Below are 23,023 nucleotides of genomic sequence, written 5' to 3' on the forward strand. Positions count from 1 at the left end.
AAAAAGTATTTCTTTTTTACCAATTTTGAATACTTCACCCTTTAACTTCACTAAATGTCCCTTTGTTCTTGCACTATAAGACAGGGAGAACAGATTCTCCCAATCTACCTTCTCTAGCCCATTCATTGTTTTATATACTTTTATCGTGTCCCCGATTTCTCGCTTTTCAATACTGTAACTCTGGATAATCTTGCTCTCTATATAAATGCACACTTTGGAAGATCATGGGGAGAGGGAGTGTATGTGAAGTGCTCTTATCAGAGAAATGCTATTGGTGACAAAAATAAAAGCAGTTATTATAAATATCTCTTTATTATACTAGGAAATGCCCTTCCTGTTTTACATCCCAGCAGATATTTTAGACATGGAAATTTTATATAAACATCACCATGATGAACAAATAGGAACATTTATGAACAATTCATCTCACCTTGAGATGATTTTGGAGAAGGCATAAAGAGGGGGTGTCTAGGTCTATAGAAAATATTATCCCTTTTCAAGGGCTGCAATGCTTCTATGAATGTGTACCAGATTAACAGGATTTGAGATATTGCTCAAGAATTTTCTTCCCCTGAACAGCTTTATAAACAGAAAGGGCTACAGATATGGTACAGGAGGCCTAACAAGAGCTCTTGATAGTTTTAGATAGTCCATTTCTCAGTACGTGCCTCCACTGATCTGACCAGACCTTCTCCCAGGATCTCAAAGTCTTCTAGGATGGCTTCCACATTGGGAACAGTGACTAGCTCCTCACAGCTCAGAGATGCCATCATTCTTCCTTTCATGTTGGATGCCTGTAATACACATGCATATGCGTTGGGCTAACTGATATCTACATTTTGTGCCTAGCAATGCTGTATTCTTCTCCGGAAGTTAAATCTCTAATGCAACCCCTACCCACTCCTACCCTTCCGCAGTGAGCCCAACATGACAAGTAAATGCTGCCACTGTCCGGTCTCACCACTTCTCTTCCAATCCTGTCCCCTTTTGCTAACACTACGTTCACTTTTAACAGCTCCTGTTACAGTCAAGTGAGCTGCAAAATACACCGTGTAAACCAGAAGGCTGCAAAAGCGCCCCGTTCCGAGCATACACAACCAAGCAGCCCGTCAATAGAGCAACGATGCAATTTCCAATCACAATTACCCCTTATATGTGCGCGCTGAACACTGGAAAAATTACTCACTGACCATCTTAGGAGGTGGGGACAGATGCAGGCAACCGATGCATAGAGGGTATCTTAAAGGTCAACGGGTCAAAGACAACGTGTCTGATCTGCCTTTGCTTTGATCTGTTACTGGCAGTTAAGAACCCGATCCAGCAAGCTACTGTAAGCATGGAATTATCTCACTGAAGTCAATAGAGCTATTCAGATGTGTAAAGCTAGGCATGGGCTTGGGGGCATCATCTCACCTCATGGCAATGAATGACTAGATTTCAAAGCAACAGCACTGCAGGCCAGCAAGTGCCCCAGGCGCAGAGAGAGGAGCTACACGTGGTCCGGCAGAACAGGCAGGGTTGCCAGAAGAACTGTGGGCCATTAATCACAAGTTTCTTTGTGTCTTTGATGAGTTCCTCGCATAAAGCAGCATGAATCACATCCACGCCTGTGCATCAGATCCACCTTTACCATCCCCCAGGGACTCTCCAAGCCACACCTTCGCTCCCAAATAGCTCTGCACGTTAAACTGCGTGGCACAAACTCAGCATGTGCTGCCGTCCTGGACACCTACTGGTCAGTGGGAGCGACAGACACTTGGCACTTCTGAAAAATCAGGCCCGGGGGTGTCAAACTGGGCAGCCAAAAAACACAGGCTTCCTTTGAAAATGGGGCTCTTTGCCTCAGTTTCCCTGTCAATGGAGACAGCACTCACCTACTCTCCAGGAGGGCTAAGGAGGGTGTGTGTGTTAGTGTTTGTCAAAGGATGTATGTATTGGGGGGGTATTATTGCCTAGTGGATAGAGCTCTGGACTGGAACTCGGGAGACCTGGATTCTGTTCCCGATTCGGCCATTGGCTGGATGGCCTTGGGCAAGTCACTTCACCTCTCTGTGCCTCAGTTTCCCCGAGTGTGAGATGAGAGGATACTGACTGCCTTTGTAAAGCGTTTTGAGATCTGTTCTGAGACACTAGGTGACACTATTGTTATTACAATCCCCTCCAAACTTCCCACAGCACCGCAACGAACAACAAGAAACTAAAAGCAGAGGGTCAAAAACTCACCTTGAAAGGCTGGGGCTCGAAACTGGAAGGTTTCCACAAAACTCCAATCACCTCCCCGCCGTGCGAGTCATAGAAGAACAAGGCCAGGTCTCCAAAGGCCTCCTGGAAGAGGATTTGAAAGGGAGTCATGTCAGGCGTCACAAATCACACGTCACAAATCCTCTGTAATGCTCCCCAGGAGGGAGAGACACCAAGGACACTGGCTCACGGCCAAGTAGGATCCAGTGAAAGATTCTTGGAAGTGCAGATTCTACAACTGTTCCATGGATCGCCACATCCCAACTTCAATTAAAATGACCTGCTCTCCAAGGGCTGGCCACTGGGCTCCCCCCACCTGTCCCGCAACAGAACCATACCAACTCCAATGCACTGGAACTTGTCATGCAGGAGGGGGGCGAGCTCTGTCAGCCACCAACTCTGCCGTAATAAATGTCACTCCGAGGCAGCAACACCAGGGAAACCACTACAATAGGTAACAGCTCCCTGCAGCGTAGGGAAGGAAGAGGGGACTGCATCCAGCAAGCAGCCCCCAGTGATCAGGGTTTTCCTTTTGCATCCCACAGCAGCATAAGGACAATATAAGAGGCGCTTAGAGCCACGGTGAAAGATCAATAAGAGACTTCAACCTGTCCCAGAATCTCCCCTCTAAACAAAGTCCTATCTCCCACTCTCTGGGCTGGACATAAATGAAGCAGACTGCACATTTAATAGAGAGGTGCAGTCCACAGATAGTACAGTTCCCAGCAGGCCGTGCTCCCCTGGATCGGAGGGAGGACTATGTTGCAGAACCATATGGTTTGCAATTAGCCTGCGTGCCATGCACTGGCCCTTCCTTGCTACCCAGTTTCTGCTCTAGTGAGGCTAACTCCTTCAGGGTGAGAAACTTCTTTCTGCTGCAGGTCGCTCTTGAAAGTGGGGTGGGGAAGCCAGCTCATCGATGGACACAAATCAGACATCAAGAATTAGAACACTCAAAAACCAATAGGAGAACACTTCAATCTCCTTGGACACTCAATAACAGACTGAAAAGTGGCAATTCTTCAACCAAAAAAAACTTCAAAAACAAACTCCAATGAGAAACTGCAGAACTGGAATTAATTTGCAAACTGGACACCATCAAATTAGGCCTGAATAAAGACTGGGAGTGGACAGGTCACTACAAAAACTAATTCCCCCCTGCTGACACTCACACCTTCTTGTCAACTGTTGGAAATGGGCCACCTTGATTACATTGGCTTGATTACATTGGCCTGATTAGCACTACAAAAGTGTTTTTTTTCCCCCTCCCTTGGTATTCACCCCTTCTTGTCAACTGTTGAGAATAGCCCACTTCCATCTTAGTTGAATTGGCTCGTTGGCACTGATCCCCCCCCACACACACACACACTTGGTAAGGCAACTCCATCTTTTCCTGTGCAGTGTATTCATACCTGCCTAGTGTATTTTCCACTCCATGCATCCGATGAAGTGGGTTTTAGCCCACGAAAGCTTATGCCCAAATAAATGTGTTAGTCTCTAAGGTGCCACAAGGACTCCTCGCTGTAATCACTAGATCGGTGCACTAAAGCTAATGAAGCTCCTTCCTGCAGTTCCTCTCCCGCCACAGCCGAACTCCCACACCAATGCTCCCGGTGCGCTGCCAATACCACACTGAACTGGCAAAATAATCACCAGGAAAGACTCGTTCCCAGCAATACAGCACCTTGGCTCACGGTAACTAGACAATTCAGTTTCCTTTTAAACGTTTGCCACTAGAACTGCTGTAATACGCTGTGGGGCTCTGCAGGGACTTGCTCTCATGGCATGAATACATCAACAATGTGAATGACCCATCAAGCCCGTCCTCCCCCAGTCTCCTCAGGTGGCTGCCTGGAACAAAGGTTCAGAAGGAACGCTCGCAAACAATGATAAAAGCCCCCGTTTGATCGCCCTGGGAACACACGACCCAACTCCAGTGCAGCAGGCGTGAGGGGGGAGGGTCGATGACTGAGCTACCTGAACACATGCCACCAGACACGTGGGGAACAGGGATCAGATCTCGGACACAGGGACAGCAACGGGAGGAATCACAGAATATACTGAGAAAGCAGGACGATCAGGAAGTTATCTTAAGTGGCCTATACACAAATGCAAGAAGCCTGGGAAACAAGCAGAGAGAACTGGAAGTCCTGGCCCAGTCACGGAATTATGATGTGAGTGGAATAATAGAGACTTGGTGGGATAACTCACATGACTGGAGTACTGTCATGGATGGATATAAACTGTTCAGAAAGGACAGGCAGGGCAGAAAAGGTGGGGGAGTTGCATTGTATGTAAGAGCAGTATGACTGCTCAGAGCTCCGATATGAAACTGCAGAAAAACCTGAGAGTTTCTGGCTATGTAGACTCTCTCCTCAGGCCCTACGCTACCAGCACTCCTAGCTCTATCTTCGAGACACCACTGACTTCCTGAGGAAACTACAATCCATTGGCTATCTTCCAGAAAGCACCATCCTGGCCACTATGGATGTAGAAGCCCCCTACACCAACATGCCACACAAAGATGGACTACAAGCCGTCAGGAACAGTATCCCCGATACTGTCACGGCAAACCTGGCAGCTGAACTTTGTGACGTTGTCCTCACCCACAACTATTTCATATTTGGGGACAAAGTATACCTTCAAGTCAGCGGCACTGCTATGGGTACCCACATGGCCTCACAGTATGCCAACATTTTTATGGCTGACTTAGAACAACACTTCCTCAGCTCTCATCCCCTAACGCCCCTACTCTTCTTGTGCTACATTGATGACATCTTCATTATCTGGACCCATGGAAAAGAAGCCCTTGAGGAATTCCACCATGATTTCAACAATTTCCATCCCACCATCAACCTCAGCCTGGACCAGTCCACACAAGAGATCCACTTCCTGTGCACTACAGTGCTAATAAGCGATGGTCACATAAACACCACCCTATACTGGAAACTTACTGACCGCTATACTTATCTACGTGCCCCCAGCTTTCATCCAGACCACACCACACAATCCATTGTCTACAGCCAAGATCTAAGATACGACTGCATTTGCTCCAACCCCTCAGACAGAGACAAACATCTACAAGATCTCTATCAAGTGTTCTTACAACTACAATACCCACCTGCTGAAGTGAAGAAACAGATTGACAGAGCCAGAAGAGTACCCAGAAATCACCTACTACAGGACAGGCCCAACAAAGAAAGTAACAGAACGCCACTAGCCATCACCTTCAGCCCCCAACTAAAACCTCTCCAGTGCATCATCAACGATCTACAACCTATCCTGAGGGACGATCACTCACTCTCAACAGATCTTGGGAGACAGGCCAGTCCTCGCTTACAGACAACCCGCCAACCTAAAGCAAATACTCACCAGCAACCACACATCACTGAACAAAACCACTGACCCAGGAACCTATCCTTGTAACAAAGCCCGATGCCAACTCTGTCCACATATCTATTCAAGTGACATCATCATAGGACCTAATCACATCAGCCACACCATCAGGGGCTCGTTCACCTGCACATCAACCAATGTGATATATGCCATCATGTGCCCGCAATGCCCCTCTGCCATGTACATTGGCCAAAATGGACAGTCTCTACGTAAAAGAATAAATGGACACAAATCAGACTTCAAGAATTATAACATTCAAAAACCAATCGGAGAACACTTCAACCTCCCTGGTCACTATTACAGACCTAAAAGTCACAATTATTCAACAAAAAAACTTCAAAAACAGACTCCAACGAGAAACTGCAGAACTGGAATTAATTTGCAAGATGGACACCATTAAATTAGGCTTGAATAAAGACTAGGAGTGGATGAGTCATTACACAAACTAAGCTATTTCCCCCCTACTGTTACTCACACCTTCTTGTCAGTTGTTTGAAATGGGCCATCCTGATTATCACTACAAACTTTTTTCTCCTGCTAATAGCCCACCTTATTCGATTAGTCTCATTAGAGTAGGTATAGCAACACCCATTTTTTCATGTTCTGTGTGTGTGTGTGTGTGTGTGTGTGTGTGTGTGTGTATGTGTATATATATATACATACACACACACACACACATACACACACCCCTACCCTGATATAACATGAATTCGGATATAACGCAGTAAAGCAGTGCTCCGGGGCTGCGCACTCCAGCAGCTCAAAGCAAGATTGATATAATGCAGTTTCACCTATAACGCGGTAAGATTTTTTGGCTCCCGAGGACAGCGTTATATCGGGTGGAGGGAGGAAGGGGTGTGGGTGTGTGTGTGTGCACGCGCGCGCCCCCCTGCAGTTTGGCTTTAGAAGTCCATGAGAAGCTCTCCGTTAAATGATTTTAGGGAACCAAAAATGTTGGTCTTCCATGACCTGAGAGCGTCTGATGTCAGGAATGGGGCAGGGTGGCCGGACTGCTGAAAGGAGGGGGCGGATTTTCTGGAGAAAGGGCATGTAGTGCACAAAGGATGATTTAAACTGTGTCACCTTGTTTTTCTAACCCTCGTTCCCTCCCTCCGCCTCTTACTTCCCTGCTGCTGCTCTCGCTCATTGATTGCATCATGCCTGCCTTCAGACCGGGAGCTCGCTGGAGAAGGGTCTGGTCTCTCACTCGGTCTTTGGAAAGGGCCCAGCACATCACACTACTACAGCACAAATAATAAATACACTAATTAAGGTTTGTTCGGGCCTTTGAACACGCTAAGTGCTCTCGTTAACAACCTGCCTAGAAATCCGAATGAAAATTAAACTGTAGCTATTTGCTTAAGATCTTTCCTAAAAGCACTGGCCATTTGCACTCTGCAGGCCTCGCTGTCGGGGTCATCACTATCTTGACTGGCACTCTGAGGCTCAGGAGCGCATCAGGAACTTGTTTTCCCAAGGTCAGTGGGAAGAGCCAGTGACAATGTCTAGGCAGCCAGCCGGAGGATTGTTTCAGTGTCCAATGGCATTACAGAAGGAAAATGACACCGGGACTGGAATTTGCCCATAGAGATTGAAAGTCACCAAGAAATTTGAAAAAAGGACAAACAGAAGAGCTACCATTTTTGTGCAACACACTAAAAACCAATGGCTGGGTCCCCAGAGATTTGCGTGTGCCAACCACAGAAGGAAAGCAGCCATGTTCTTTAGGCTGCATTAAATAAAAGGTTGCCAAATTGTAGGGGTAGGATGTTACATTTGTATTAAATATAGTATATATCAAATGTATTAATGTATGTTTTAAGTTCATCCTGCCAGCCGTCCATTTTAAAAAGCAAAAAGAAATGACCCTCTGGGGCACTGGTAGAAACGCATCTGACAGACTGCCAGTGTCTGTACTGATTAAGGCAGAGATAGACCAGAACAGTCCTTATGACTGATTATGGTCACCTTTTGTTTTAGAATAAACTGTATTATAAAGAAATGGGGCCTCGTTTCCTATATGCATTACAAACTAGACCCTCTAGTCATTCTTTTTGTTTTAAGATCTAGTAAGTAAAAAATAGGATTTTAAATTGTGTTTATGTTAATTAAATTAAAGAAATGCTGAAGGCCCAAGCCACAGTGTAAACTATTTTAATCACAAAATTTAGTGAGGTTTAATTTCTAGTGCCTTTCTTGCTCAATATAAAACACTGCTGCTTGTATATCTTTGAAGGTCTCTGTAAAAAACTGTTTGTGTAAATAAAAAGTGTATTCATAACAAAAAAAGTGTAAAGGCCGTTGTCGGAGCCAAATGGTCCCAAAAAAGGGGTGTGTGTGGGGGGGGTCATTTAACAAACTTATCAACGCCAAAGAACCATCAACGCACATCCATAACCAAGGGAAGGAAAATTAACAACCCCAAGGTAAAGGCTGGCACCCCAAAAAACAAAACAATTAATTACATCAAAATGGCCCTCTCAAAAGGTACTTTAAAATGTAACCTCAAAAAAATACCACCAATTAAAAAGTAACCAGTCATAAACTAACAGCAAAATCCATAGACTTCAACACACACACACACACACACACACACACACACTATTAAAAACAGGCTGCTTTGCCATGGGGCTTTGGGTTCGTCTTGCCACAACTCCAAAAGCATCGGATCGCAACCGACAGAGCCCGGCTCCCCATTGCGACCAATCTGGCTGGCCACTAAATTAATGCAGACTCTGGACTGGTAACTATAAACATTGACTGGCGGGACTGTGTGAATAGTGTGTACATGTATATGTAACTAAAATGCATATGCTAACTGCTATATTCTCAATAAATGCAGCATATTGCCTTCTCCCCTATAAAAAAAAAATCTCATGTACTTTGTATGAGCATAACAAAATGAGTCAGCGAATCGCACAAGATAGAGGTGGAAGAGCCCCATTGGGCCATCTCCCTGACAAAGGGAGAGCTGTTCCATCTAGTATTGTTTACTGGTGCACTGTTTGGTCTTGCATGACAGAATTTTCACTCCTTTCTTTGGAAGACTGCTCCACAGACTCTGTAGGGAGACAGACCATTGTTCTGCAATTTCTAGGAGGGTGTTGCAAACGGTGGAGAATAAAGAGTACATCAAGTGACTAATACATATCCTCTTAGCTGAGGTTAACCTCAGAGAGAATGTGGGAGAAATATTGGAACTATATATGGGTGAGTATGTGTACATGCATACATGCACCCACCAACACATCTGCCTGTATACTACGAGTCACGGACTTGTTTTGCAATGTGACAACAGAGAATTTCCTAAAGCCACTTGCCAGATGAACCCGTCAGAGAGGCCTTTATTCAGAACAGAAACATTTCCTTTCTTCTAGAGTGAAGAGTCCACAGATTCCATCATATCCAGGACAAAAACCTTTTTCCTCCTCTCACAATGGATGAGCATATATATTTGCCCACCATTGCTTTAAGGCAGAAATAAAAGTTGTTTCACCATAGGAAATATTCGGAGTGAAATTCAGAAATTTCACTATGTTCAATAACTGTTAGTTAATCCTTCGAGAATTCAGTGCGTGGAAGCATCTCAAACCTACCAGGATCTTCAAAGAGCTGGCCACTCCCATCCTGCCCTGAGACTTCTGGTTCTGCCACTCGGCAAACCATTACAGGAGAAGACGCACTGTCCGGAGTCTGTGGACCTGCCCACCAGAAGAAAGGTTTTTCTTGATCTTCTGCACACAGAAGATCCACAGACCCCTTACAGTGGGCTGTCCAGGAGCAGTCTGCAGTCAGGGAGGGTTTGATAGAACAAAACTCTATGCAGCTGAGTAAATAGACTCTTAATCTGTGGAACCACAGCAAGCAGAATCCTTTGCTCCAATACTGCTTTTGAGAAGCTTGTAATACTTTGTAAACATATGCACGCTACGAAGAGAGTCCATAAAATCTTTCAGTCCAGGAGGTAGCCACTGGGGGAGCTCTGAGTTTCTAGCCTTATAAACTTCTGTTTTGCACCATTGTATCCACCTGGACATGAATGAATGGAATAAAATAATGACCTTTCGCCAACAGATAGAATAAAACAAAAAGGAGTCAGTGATTTTCTGAACTCTTTTGTATCTTTGAGGTAGATCTTCAACTCTCTCCTAACATCCAAGGTATGCCAAAGGTTTTCAGTAGGATGTGGACAAAAAGACGGGAAGGACCCTCTGGAATACTGAATTTAACTTGGACATGAAAGCTGCATTGCTTCTTAAAACTTTGTCCTGATGGAAGGTGCAGCGCTGTGGTTCTACTGATGACACTCCCAGTTCTGAAACTCTTCTTGCAGAAGTGAGAGCTGACTGCTACGAGGAAAACCACTTTTAAGGAAATAAGAGCATTTATCACAGAGGTTCAAAGGGTTCTTAGTAAGCCATTTAGCACTAAGTTTAGGTACCAAGGGGGAATCCTGCAAACTGGAGTAGGGTTGACACGAGACGCTGCTCTAAAAAAATCTGGGTGGGACATGATCCTGCGTTTTCCTGTTGTCTGGAAGATACGGAGGTTGCAGCCACTTGAAATGTTAATGTTTGAGGTTTAAAGAGCAATGTGAGACCTTGGTGCAGGAATTTCACCTTAGCCTTGATAGGATCTATCTGCAAGTCTTTACACTCTGTCTCAAAACTGGACCAAATCCTTCTTATGCCTTATTTGTTGAGCTTTTTCTGGATGCTAAGAGCATGCTTCTTAGGGCCACTGAATATCCTTTTTTGTTTTAGCTGGAATCTCACAAATACCAAGAAACTAGATTCAACTTCCATGGGTTCGGGTGGAGGATCGGTCCTCATCATAGAAGATCCCGTCAGCGTGGGAGAAACAAAGGGTATTCTGCCTGTTGCACCAAGTCTAAAGCCCAGGCTCTCCACGTACAACGCAGGGCCACCAGAATTACTTCTGCTGTCTGCTTTGTAGCCCCTGAACTGTGTTGGGGAGCGCTGCAAATCGTGGAAATGCGGACAGCAGCAGCCCTTCCAGCCACGGAAAGTGTGCATCCATGGCTACAGGTCAGTGAACCCTTCACCTGGGGCAGAAAGTGGGAATCTCTGAATTGAATTGGGAAGCAAATGGGTGACCGAGGGCTCCGAGTATTGAGTCGAAGACCTCTGGGTGAAGACTCCACTTCTCTGGCTCTCTCCTCTGTCTGCTCAACCACTCTGCCCGGGTGTATAACTCTCCTCTTATGCCGAGAGCTCAGAAGGGACAGAGGGTTCTTTTCTGCCCATGAACATAGCAGGCTGGTTTCTCGTAACATGGCTGTGGACCTGGTGCCTCCATGTTTGTTGACAAAAGCTACGGTAGCTTGTGCTCGGACATCGTTAGAACATCTCCGTTGCTCAACTCTGCGGCTAGTGCTCTCAGGGATAGCTAACTGCTCTGAGCTCAAGCCAGTTAATACTACGTCAAAGCTCCTTCTCCATCCGTGCCGTTGTATGAATCTGTTCTTTGAATGAGCTCCCCTTTCTCTGAGACGGACATCGACTGGAGAGAACTGCGGTCACAGCTCCGAAATCTTGGGGACCTATGAATCTCTTGACTTCCAGACACCAGGAGAGGGATTTCCCCAAAGAGTCTACCCCCAGATACGCAGAAGAGGCTTCAAAGTCCCTCCTTAAGAAGGGGGTCCATCTTCCCATCCGTCTGTTCTTTGAGGAGGAAAATCACCCTCAGCTAGGATCACCATGTCTTGTACTAGGGATGGATCTATGAACATTATTGTGCCTCTGGGCCAGTCCCCATTGCCAGGAGACTGGTGTCACACCTGCTAGTCGCATTCTGCACCATGATCTTCCATGCAAAGCTGGGAGCCATTCACACGCCCTTCCCAAACCAGAGTGCTTCTCGCACAGCAGCCGATGAGACAGAGTTGCATGCCCACAAAGCTTCTGCTGCCCAGATTGAATGCTACTAAGGCTGCTGCCACGTGCCCACTGGGTGACTGACACAGGTGAGGGGATAAGGGCTTTGCCAGCGGGCACTGGTGAAACATGCTACATTGATGTTCTCTGTTTATCCACAGAGCAGGCTTCCCCTCGCTAACGTGCCTGAAACCAACCCTGGAGAGACCATTCTCCATGAGCGAATAAGGACTTCAGTTCCCATGACTGGTTCAATCCTTAGCTTCCCTGCAGAGACTACTAAGGAGCCAATTAGTGCCAGCTGCAGTGGTTTCCACCTTGTGGACACCTGCGGCATCCAGACTCAGACACGTAGGCTACCCAACAACCATCATGTGCAGCATCACCTAGATGTGGACACAGCCATCTCCCATGATCAGTCCTGTGAGCCACTCATTCCCCCCGCACTCTGTACTCCTCTTTTTTATCAGGCACTCAGAGAGCTCTCTGCAGTGATCCCACTGCTCCAGCACCCGACGTGGCCAGAAACATTAAATTAACTGAACCACGAAGACACTGTTAGGGCCATCATTTGCACTGGGATTGTGAGGTCCCTACGCAGGGCTCCAGGTGTTATCTATATAGATCCTAGAACTGGAAGGGACCATGAAAGGTCATCAAGTCCAGCCCCCTGCCTTCACTAGCAGGACCAAGTACTGATTTTGCCCCACATCCCTAAGTGGCCCCCTGAAGGATTGAACTCACAACCCTGGGTTTAGCGGGCCAATGCTCAAACCACTGAGCTATCCTCTGCTATGGCGATTCTTTCACCGGCTGACATCCCCACTCCCGTGGAATAGGGATGCAGTCACTATATGCAGGAGATGGAGAGGTTCCAGTATCCAATTCCTGCAGTGAAAGCAATCTGCACACAAGATACCCACACAGAGCAGCTGAACATGCGTGCATACCCACCCCTGAGGCCCACAGCCACGCTTACCCTCAGCTCCTGGAGGTAGCACTGTACTGGATCATAACCCACCACTGGGAAAGCGAGGGTCTTGACCGGAGCATCGCTCTTCAGCATTCCCCGGCTGAACGACTTCGCCGGTCGGTCCACGCCCTCCAGGTGCCTGGGGAGCTGCTTGGCATTCAGGTGGATAAGGATGTCATAGAAATCCAGCGGTGGACGGAAGACCATCTGCAGAAGGGGAGGAGAGGGAGACAGGGGTAACACTGCTTGCAATGTGCAAGATAGAGTATAGGAGCCTTGGATCTCATGCCCAGGTATCCTGGAGGAGGGAACGATACCCCACCAAGTTCCCAGCATCATTAACTCTTCAATGTCCCATTCCGGGCCAGCATCTGTTTCAGTACCTTTGCTGAAAGGGCTTTTTTAATCAACCCAGTTAGGGATGCAAATAGCGTTTAAAAAAAAGTAACCGCTTAAACTATTCAAATTGTATCGGTTAAACGTTTAACCATTCAGGAGTTCACAACAGAAGTGGGGAACTCGGAGTGCAGTTGGGAGGGGGGTTTGCTGCAGCATCCCCATGTTTCACGTGGGGCTCCCCTGCCAGACCCAGGTGTGCCCCGGGTCCCAGCTGCCAGGAGTCCTGGGCGTAGGTCCCGCAGCCGAGTTTAAACGTTAATTGAATACATTACCAATAAAACGGAGGCTTATCAGTTAACCGGTGAACATTTTACATCCCTAGTTAGAGTAGGAGACTGGGAGTGTGATCTAGTGACTGAAGCAGGAAGGAGGAGTCAGGACTTCAGGGCCCGACTCGCAGCCCAGCCACTGACTTGCTACGAGACCACGGACAAGTCTACACAGCGAAGAACCCGCAGCTGGCCTGTGTCAGCCGACTCGGGTTCCGGGGGCTGTTTCATTGCTGTGTAGCCGAGCCGAGCTCTGGGACCTTCCCACCTCACAGGGTCCTAGAGCCCAGGCTCCAGCCCGAGCCCGGAAATCTACACTGCAATGAAACAGCCCCATGAGCCCGAGTCGGCATGGGCCAGCAGCGGGTGTAGACGCACCCTTAAACTCTTCTTGCCTTGGCTTCCCCATCTGGGTAGTAGAGTTAATTGTATCTACCCCATAAAGCATTTTGACAGCCTCAGAACAAAAGATCCTAAGAGCAACATATTATGGTTACACCGCCCGGATCAGTGGCATGCAAGACAGTAACTACGTGCATGTCACGGCAAACGATGAATCAGATTCACACTACGTGGGGGGGGAACAGAGCAGCCTCACTAATGAGTGCAACAGGAAAACCCTCCCGCAGAGTCAAGCAACAGGTGGATACGCTGATGGCAGGATTTAAATCCCGTGTCTCAAACAGCATGGGAAGCTAAGTCAGGGTCTCTCTCGGTGTAGGACACCCGCTGCACTACTTGCTCAGGGCACGTCTGTGAGAGTCATGACAGATTAAAGGGAGAGGGAATGGAAAGGATGTTAGATTATTCGTCAGCAGGCCAGGGAAGAAACCCCAGCACCCTAAATGCATTTATTTCTGGCGGGCTGCGTGCTGCAGCTTCCTCTCTGAAAAGGGAACCGGAGGTTTGTGCCAAGTTCAAACAGAGGGAGCAGGAAACAATTGAAAACCAGGATTCCTGGAGCCATGCTCAGTCTTGCCTCCCTCCTCTCATCAGCCTGGGATTTTCTCTCTGCTGCAAGGCCACTTGAAGCCAGCCATAAGGAAGGGAATAAAATGCACTGCCTAGCTGCTGTCGTGCAGTCTGAACTCTCTCACCCACCCACAGTTTGAGAAGAGCCAGTCGCAATCTGGTCACGTCGGATGATCGGGGCAGGGGAGAGGGCGGCTGCTTTCCACGCCAATCTGGGCTCCCAGGCCTGCGGAGAGACCGAGCCACTGTGTTCTGGCCAGGCGGTGGGGAGGGGCCAGCTGGGCTCTGCTTCTCACTCCCCGGCCCACTGAAGCTGGGAGCAATGCTGACCAGCAATACCACTAGCTCAGAGGAGAGGAGCACGGGAGCCCCATACCCTCAGGCAGCCCTGGCCAGAAGATCGGACAGTAGCCTTTTTAGAGACCAAGCATATGCTCTCTCTCATCCTGGCTACGAGGCGGGTGGACCCACGGGGCTTCCTTCGTGTGTGAAACGAGGGTAAGGCCCAGGAGACAGAAAACTCATTGGGAGAGGGACGTCAGGGACCCTCAAGGGTGCAGTAAGGAGGCACCTAAAGATCACAGAGGTCAAGGGTGACATTGGCTAGGGAGACAAAGAGGATGTAGAGTGGCGTGGACTCCCAGCATTAACAGGCTCCCTGCCGAGGGCATGTGGAGCTGAACTAAGCTGAAGGGCATCTCTAGGGCTATGTAACACAATGAGACACACACACCCCCGAACCCCCTAGCCCCTGTGCCAGGGACGTGGGGATTTCATCTCCGGCCTTCCACCGCCCCAGTGCTGCAGCCGGTCCCTCAGAGGACAGCTGAGTCTTCAACCACGCACAGGCGGAGGAGGGGACGGGTTTATTATTAACAGAGCGGAGCGATGCCGGACAGATAAATATTTGGACAGAAAGGAGATGTGGGGATTTGGCCGCCGCTGCGTTAAAATGGAAAAAGCAGCTCATCTGTGGAATAAATGATGTCGCCAACCACTGCCCCATCAGCATAGATGCACACGGGTTGGGGAACGCCGCCCAGGAAGGCGTGGAGGCTGGTCAGCAGCCAGGCTTTGTGGAGGGTAACAATCGGACAGCCTGGAATTCTTAGCAGCTCTGTGGCCTAGCCTGCAGGGCCAGGCAAAAGTTATTCAGACAACCTCCCCCCCCCCGCGAGAAGCTGCCACAGAGCATCTGCCAAGGTCCCTTTGCAGGTGGAGGGCCTGCGGGCCTTTGGCTTGCTCCATTTGGCCTGCTCTGCCCTTAGGGAGAAGGAAGGTAAGAGAGAAAGAGCTTGGCAGGTGGTCCTGTCTAGAGAACAGGGCCCTGGGAAGTTCTGGCTTCTGCAGGAGAAGAGATTGGATGGGCGGGAGTTTTTGTTCAGTGCTACCTCCCAAAGGAGCCTGAACAGCTAGGATGCTAATGGAGAAAAGCAGGGGTCTCGCTGCCCTGGCAGAGTTCTGGGGCATAGACAGAAGGGGTGGTGCTCAGCCCCTCGGACCAGTCTGAACCGCAGCCCCAAGTGTCTCAAAACATGAGAAAGGTCAGGGTGCAGCATGGCCTGTTTACGGCAGCCACTCCCTGCTCCGCATTCCATCCCTTCTGATTCAGCTGAGGAGGGTGCAGCTCGCAGCTGCATTTTACAAGGCATTTTTTCCCCCACGGCCCTGGAAACCGCGTTCTCTGATCTCCCCAGAGAACGTTACAGCTCCGAGGGTAAACGAGCAAGCGTCGCCCGTGCTGCCCTGCTAAGGTGACTTAGGTCTGGAGGGACCACCTCTAAGACAGAGGCGCGAGTTCCATTTTCATAACCCATTAGATCCTCAACTTCCCTGTTGAAACTGCCAATAAAGGAACCAACTAATGCCAAGCCCTCTGGCTGGGGCATTGTGATGTTAACGCCCAGCCACAGGGAACTCAGTCTCACCAGCTCCTTTCACTAGCCACAGCTTCGGTTACCTCTCTGCTCTGTCCTCGAACATGCAGCTGAAGGTTTGGTCTGAGAGTCATATCAACCACATAGAGCTAATTTTCGGGTACGGCCAGACCCCCTCCAAGCCACTGTCCAAAGTAAAGGAAGCTAATTTAGGCCAGTCTACACACAAAGTTGCACCGGTTTAACATCATACAACATCGCACCTTTAGTTGAAATAGCTTCAACTCTGGTGGGCAGACAAGGCATTAGCCTGATGAAAGGGATTAGCCGTACTCTGGCTCTGCCTTTTGGTACGGCTGCCCTGCTCCTGTTGTTTGGCTTCTCCATTACTGGAGGTTTGCAACTATAGTAGCCTGTTCTGCTAATCTCTTTGTGGATGAATAGTCCTTTTGATCCACCCAGAAGACCACATCATCCATCAACGATCTTCTCTTTTTCTGCCTCACGTTCCTCTGCCATTAACTTTCCTTCCAGTGCCCATAAATATGCATCACCCACTGAACCTCTTAAAAATGTGCCCTGCACATCAAATCTCTTTTTCCATAAGATCTCTAACTAGTGTTTCCTGATTTCCAACCATCTCCAATACTTTTTCACTGGTTGTGCAGTCTATCATGATATTTTTAGAATTTTTCTATAACACCATAAGTCAAAGGATTGTATCTTCTTTATTCTTGATTGTTTGAAGTTCCATGTTTCACAGTCATAATTTAACATAGACCAAAAGTAAGTTTAAGAGTCAGACTTTAGTCTTCAGATTTATGTCTCTTCTCATCAGATGTTTATTCTTCCAGGATGTCTCTTTTTCTCTTGCTATGCTTGTGCTAACTTCAGTATCCAATCTTCCATCTTCTGTAATAATGGTTCCTAAGTAGTAATAGTTTCTCACTTGCTGAATGTCTGTGTCATTCACTGGAACCCATTGCATGTTTTCCCAGGATCTTTGCATATCACCATATAGTTTATGTCTGACGTAGAATTGTTTGAGGGGGTCAATAAGCATGTGGACAAGGGGGATCCAGTGGATATAGTGTACTTAGATTTTCAGAATGCATTCAACAAGGTTCCTCTCAAATGCTATTAAGCAAAGTAAGTTGTCATGGGATAAGAGGAAAGGTCATGGATTGGTAACTAGTTAAAAGATAGGAAACAAAGGGTAGGAATAAATGGTCAGTTTTCAGAATGGAGAGAGGTAAATAATGATGTCTCCCAGAGGTCTGTACTGGGCCCAGTCCTATTCAACATATTCATAAATGATCTGGAACAAGGGATAAACAGTGAGGTGGCAAAATTTGCAGATGATACAAAACTACTCAAGATAGTTAAGTCCCAGGCAGACTGCAAAGGGCTACAAAAGGATCTCACAAAACTGGGTGACTGGGCAAAAAATAGCAGATGAAATTCAATGTTGATAAATGCAAAGTAATGCACAGTGGAAAACAATCCCAACTATACATATAAAATGATGGGGCTAAATTAGCAGTTATCACTCAAGAAAGATCTTGGAGTCGTTGTGGATAGCTCTCTGAAAACATCCACTCAATGCGCAGTGGCAGTCAAAAAAGCTAGCAAAATGTTGCGAATCATTAAGAAAGGGATAGATAATAAGACAGAAAATATCATATTGCCTCTATATAAATCCATGGTGCGCCCACATCTTGAATACTGCGTGCAGATGTGGTCACCCCATCTCAAAAAAGATATACTGGAATTGGAAAAGGTTCAGAAAAGGGCAACAAAAATTATTCGGAGTATGCCGCGTCTGCCATCTGAGGAGAGATTAAGAAGACTGGGAATTTTCATTTTGGAAGAAAGACGACTAAGAGGGGATATGATAGAGGTCTATAAAATCATGACTGGCGTAGAGAAAGTAAATGAAGAAATGTTATTTACTCCTTCTCATAACACAAGAACTAAGGGTCACCCAATGAAATTAATAGGCAGCAGGTATTAAAGAAACAAAAGGAAGTATTTCTTCACACAATGGACAGTCAATCTGTGGAACTCCTTGCCAGAGGATGTTGTGAAGAAGGCCAAAACTATAACAGGGTTCAAAAAAGAACTAGATAAATTCATGGAGGTTAGGTCCATCAATGGATATTAGCCGGGATGGGCAGGGATGGTGTCCCTAGCCTCTGTTTGACAGAAGCTGGGAATGGGCGACAGGGGATGGATCACTTGATTCATTCCCTCATTCCCTCTGGGGCACCTGGCATTGGCCACTGTCAGAAGACAGGATACTGGGCTAGATGGACCTTTGGTCTGACCCAGTGTGGCTGTTCTTATGTTGTCCACACTCAACTCTAGACCAGTGGTTCTCAACCATGGGTCTAAGGCCCCCTGGGGGGCCTTGAGTAGGTTTCAGGGGGGCCACCAACCAGGGCCAGCATTAGACATCGCTGGGGCCCAGGGCAGAAAGCCGAAGCCCTGCAGCACGGGGCTGACGCCCGGGCCCTGAGATCTGCCATCCGAGGCTGAAGCCGAAGCCTGACCAATATAGCTCTGCGAGGGCCACTGTGGCATGAGGCCCCAGGCAATTGCCCTGCTTGCTATCCCCTAACGCCAGCCCTGGCTTTGACATGCAGAAAACCAGTTACCGTGACACAGGTGGGCCGTGGAGTTTTTATAGCATGTTGGAGGAGGGCCTCAGAAAGAAAAACAGATTGAGAACCCCTGATCTAGACTATACTCCCCTGCTATATTCATTTATCAGCTCCACTAACTTCATCAGACATTCTGAATCCCCAACAGCACTGTGTCAATCTGCATAGCAAATATTAACAACCCATCTTCCATTCATCTTAATACCCTTTCCTGTTTCTCAATTAATTTCATAAAACACTCGCTATAAATGTTGAATACAGTTGGTGACATTATGCAGCCTTCTCTCAATCTCCATTACCATCTCCCATTACAAACACCTTCTGACTCCAGTATCACGGTTTTATTACTCAGCATTCATTTCCATCAATCCCTACAGCTCTTAATATACGGAGCTATTTGTAGTGGCAGAGTCTGTCAAATGTTTTTTGGAACTCAATGGAACACAAGTATACCAGTTTCACCATTTCAGCTGATCTTTCTAATACGAGCTTCAAGTTCATAATGGTGTTTATCGTGTCCTTTCCATGTTTGAAGCTGTATTGTTGTTCACTGACTTAATCACTCTTTCTTTGTATTCAGTCTTGAACAATTCACAGGAGTATCTTAGAGGCCTGTGATACCATGCTGATTGTTCTGTAGTCTTTACAGTCCATAGCATTGTTCTTTTAGGGGATGTGGATACACAATGAGGTTGTAAAATCTTCTGGCAGTTTCCCCCATCTCAAACATCTTTCATAAACTCTGGCAGGGCTTTCAAGCCTTCATTGCCTATGGTTTTTAATAATTCAGCCAACAGTCCATCACATCCTAGCGTTTTTCCATTCTGAAGTCTTTTTACTGCTTCCATGATTTCTTTATCCATTACTGGTGGACTTGGTTGATTTCTACTTGAGGTTTTTCAGGCCTATCGCCACTATATAATTCCTTGATATATTCTCACCATCTATCGTTCTTATCTTTAGGGTCTGTCACACATTGTCCGTTTATGTCCTTAAGGATCATATTGATCACCTTCCTTCTGTAATTAAAGGCTCTTATCTTCTGATGCATCTTACTTTATCTTCATCCAATTGTTCAATTTCTTTGCATTTCTCATTCAGCCATTCAAACTCTGCTAATCTGCATTTATCCTTTATCACTGTATTAAATCTTCGGTATTCTTTTTCTGTTGTCGATCCTTGTGCCTTTACTTCCCCTCTTTCGACCATCACAGCAATAATTTAATCTGTTATCCGTGTTTTTTTTTTTTTTTATTAGCAAGTCACTTCTTCCCAACATGTTTATTTGCAACTTCTTTTATAGCACCTTCCAGATATCCCCAGTCATCTGGTGCTTGGCTTTGCTAAGCCGCAAACATTGCTTAATGGGGGTCATTTTGCTCAAGTCTTTGTACCGCGGATATACTTATTCCCAGAATCAGAAAGAATTTCCATGTCACTGCTATAGTGAAAAGAAAGCTGAACTGGCAGCTAGATAAAGACTGACTAAATAAGACTAGACTATATATTAGAAGGAAGCTGCCACATCCAACTGGCCCCAAAATACATAGATTGAGATTTTCAAAGCCGTCTCAGGGCTTCAGACATTTCTTTAACTGATATTTATGGTGAGTTTCTCTACATCCCCTAAATTACTTTTGAAAATCTCAGCTGTAGATTTTTAATCTGTTAAGCAAAACGGGGGGGTTCAAAATATATGCCCCCATTCCTACTCTCTGTACCCATGAACGGTGCAGGCATTTCCCGCCATGGACGTTAATATTTTATTGATCATTCATCACGCTGAAACTGCTGGGAAATGAATGGAGGTACCAGCATTGCCGAGTCTGGGAAAGACACAGACTTTCAGAGTTGCTGTTAGCTCCATTCTAATGGCAGCTACTCAATTTCTTTATTTTAAAAATAATACACTTCCCAGCACCTCTGAAAGTCTGGATTTCATATCCCAGTTTGATTTGCTAGGCACTGCCAACCCACCCAAGAATATAAACAAGGTCAGCGCAGCTGTATCATGACAGATTTGTGGGGTCAGGAATTTGTTTTTTCTCTAGCTACTATGAAAAACTTCTCTGCTCTCAAGGCTTTGTAGTTTCTGCCTGTTGACCTTCACAGGTTGATACGGCCCATTGGCTAGAGCCGAGAATTGAAGGGTCCAGCTCTGCCAACGACCCACTGGGCGAATGAGTGCATCTTTCTGTGCCTCTGTTTAACCACCTGTAACAAAACCTCTTTCAGGTTTTGAAAGACTTAATTCCTGTTTACACGTTGCTTTGTTATTATCCTGACTCCTGTCATCACAAGCCTCACTCAGGGAACCAGCCTCAGAAGCAGGGGCCAGAGCAGATCTGGCATGGAGCCAGCAGCAACCAAAGAGGGTCAGGACGGCAGGGAGCCTATGCAAAGGAAGGAGGCAAGGGGGAAGAGGGGTTACATGAGAGAAAAGCGGGTGAGGAAGCAGAGAAGGGGCAAGACAATGGCAGGCGCTTTATCTCAGCTGGAGTCCCTCTTGGTAGGGCCCTAGGACCACGCCTATACAGCCCAGCATGTCAGAGCTGGGTGCGTCCCTTGGGCAGCCATTCTGGAAACCACACCACTTTCAGACACAGACTTACGAGTTTAGAAAAAGCTCTGCCCTCATGCCAGGCTGGAGGAGCTCAAGAGCCACACACCCCTACCCCGCACGCTTCTCTCGGCAGCGCCAGAGTCCTACCCTGGAAAGACAAGGCAAGCTTCACGGGCGCTGCCCATGCCCACCTCCTTTCCCACGATGCCTCTTCTTTCCAGCTGAGTAATTGAATATAAAAGCCAGCCCAAGCCAGAGGCAACCTCCTCATGGAAACAAAACAGCAGCCAACAAAGGTGGCTCCTGAGAGTTATTCTAAGCAGCTTTCCACCAAGCTCGACAGGGAGCGACATCAAGACACACGAAGAACCAAACTCCCCCGTGAGAGGGGCCCAGGCTAACCAGGGAAGAAATCTGCACGAATACCCAATAGCAGCTGTCAATCCCTGACCCAGTGGAATGCAAGGCCTCGCCCAAGCTGCCGGGAGCCCTGCCAAGGGCTGGCTCCATGGAACACCTCCACCTGCCTTTGCAGCAACACGGGCCGATGGAGTAACACGACCAGCCGTTGGCCGGGGGGAGGTTGGGGGGAAATAAGGGTTGTGTGCACAAGGGGATTACAGATGGAGCACTAGTGATAGCTGGAGTCCCAGCGCCTTCCCACATAAACATCAGTGCGAGTCACTCATGACTTTCTGAAGGTTCCACTGCTCAGGGTGGAGCGTTCCAGGCTTGGTTTCTGCTCCATGGAAAATATTGTGTGTGTGTGTGTGTGTGTGTGTGTGTAAATTTCAACAAGCATACTCGAGCCATTTCTCATGGGCAAAGGGGATTACAAATTCCCCAGTATTAAAAAAAAGAGATTGGTTTTTAGTCCCTTTTAATTAATTCTCACCCCCACCAGCTCTAACATCAAAGTAGATGGGGAGCACAAAGACAAACCGTTGGAGGGAGACGGACAGCCCTCACGCAGAAGACCCTTCAGTGACCTGGCAGTGAGCAGTCCAGTAAGTGTCTCAGCACCTTCAGACATTTTTTTCCCTACACTCCCTCCCCCCCGCCCAAACCGACAAAGGAAGTTAAGTGTAAACCTAAAACAAAAACATTTTAAAAGCAGCCTCTAAGTTTGGGCATCTCCAGAGGCCCAATTTCAGAGATTCAGAGCACTACACCTTCAACAAGAGCCATCGGTGCTCAGAACCTCGGAAATACCTGGCCTTGTACATCTCAAGTTGGGCACCCAAAATGGAAGTGCCCCAAATTAGCAGACCCCTTGAAAAATGCACAGTGTCCACAAAACACCAGGGACTGATGTAGGAAATGTATAAGAGTCGGAAATTCACAGACATTGATGCCACAAGTTAACATAACCCCATACAAAAAGTCTATGGGATCACAGATGCCCCCTTGCGCGCACACACAAAACTGGCAGTCCTTCCGAGCAGTGAAGTCAGAAATAACTGGGATACGCTTATGAACAACTTGAGAGCACAGACAATAACAAAACAACACACATGCTCCAGGCTGCTGGAGTTGCAGTTGTCACAGCAACCAATTCCTATGCTTTACATCTCCATTCCGCTGTCATTAACATTATTCTTTTGCACTTAAAGTCTCTTTCCCTCACCCATCTTGGTGTCCTATTCTCTGCAGAAGTTGGCTGCCAGCTCCCACGCTGCCATTTAGATGAGTAAGAGGAGCAGGCAGGATTGAACAAAAGCCACTGTTTGAGAGAGAATCCTTGGAACTACACGTTGTCCCTGACCTGGT

At 47.1% G+C, this 23,023-nt stretch overlaps 1 protein-coding gene across 1 annotated transcript in view; it reads right to left on the reverse strand.

The window, feature by feature from the left end:
- Positions 1 to 289: 289 nt before the first annotated feature.
- NOL6 (nucleolar protein 6) overlaps positions 290 to 23,023 on the reverse strand; it is a 65,651-nt gene continuing 42,917 nt past the window's right edge. The window contains exons 24-26 of the mRNA XM_054032904.1: positions 12,517 to 12,717; positions 2,224 to 2,325; positions 290 to 794 (exon numbers count right to left, since the gene is read on the reverse strand). Of these exons, the coding sequence (XP_053888879.1) occupies positions 642 to 794; positions 2,224 to 2,325; positions 12,517 to 12,717 (456 nt within the window). The 3' untranslated portion in view covers positions 290 to 641. The remainder of the gene's footprint in view (positions 795 to 2,223; positions 2,326 to 12,516; positions 12,718 to 23,023) is intronic.

This window comes from Malaclemys terrapin, chromosome 6 (assembly GCF_027887155.1).
Source record: "Malaclemys terrapin pileata isolate rMalTer1 chromosome 6, rMalTer1.hap1, whole genome shotgun sequence".
Taxonomy (NCBI): Eukaryota; Metazoa; Chordata; order Testudines; family Emydidae; genus Malaclemys; species Malaclemys terrapin.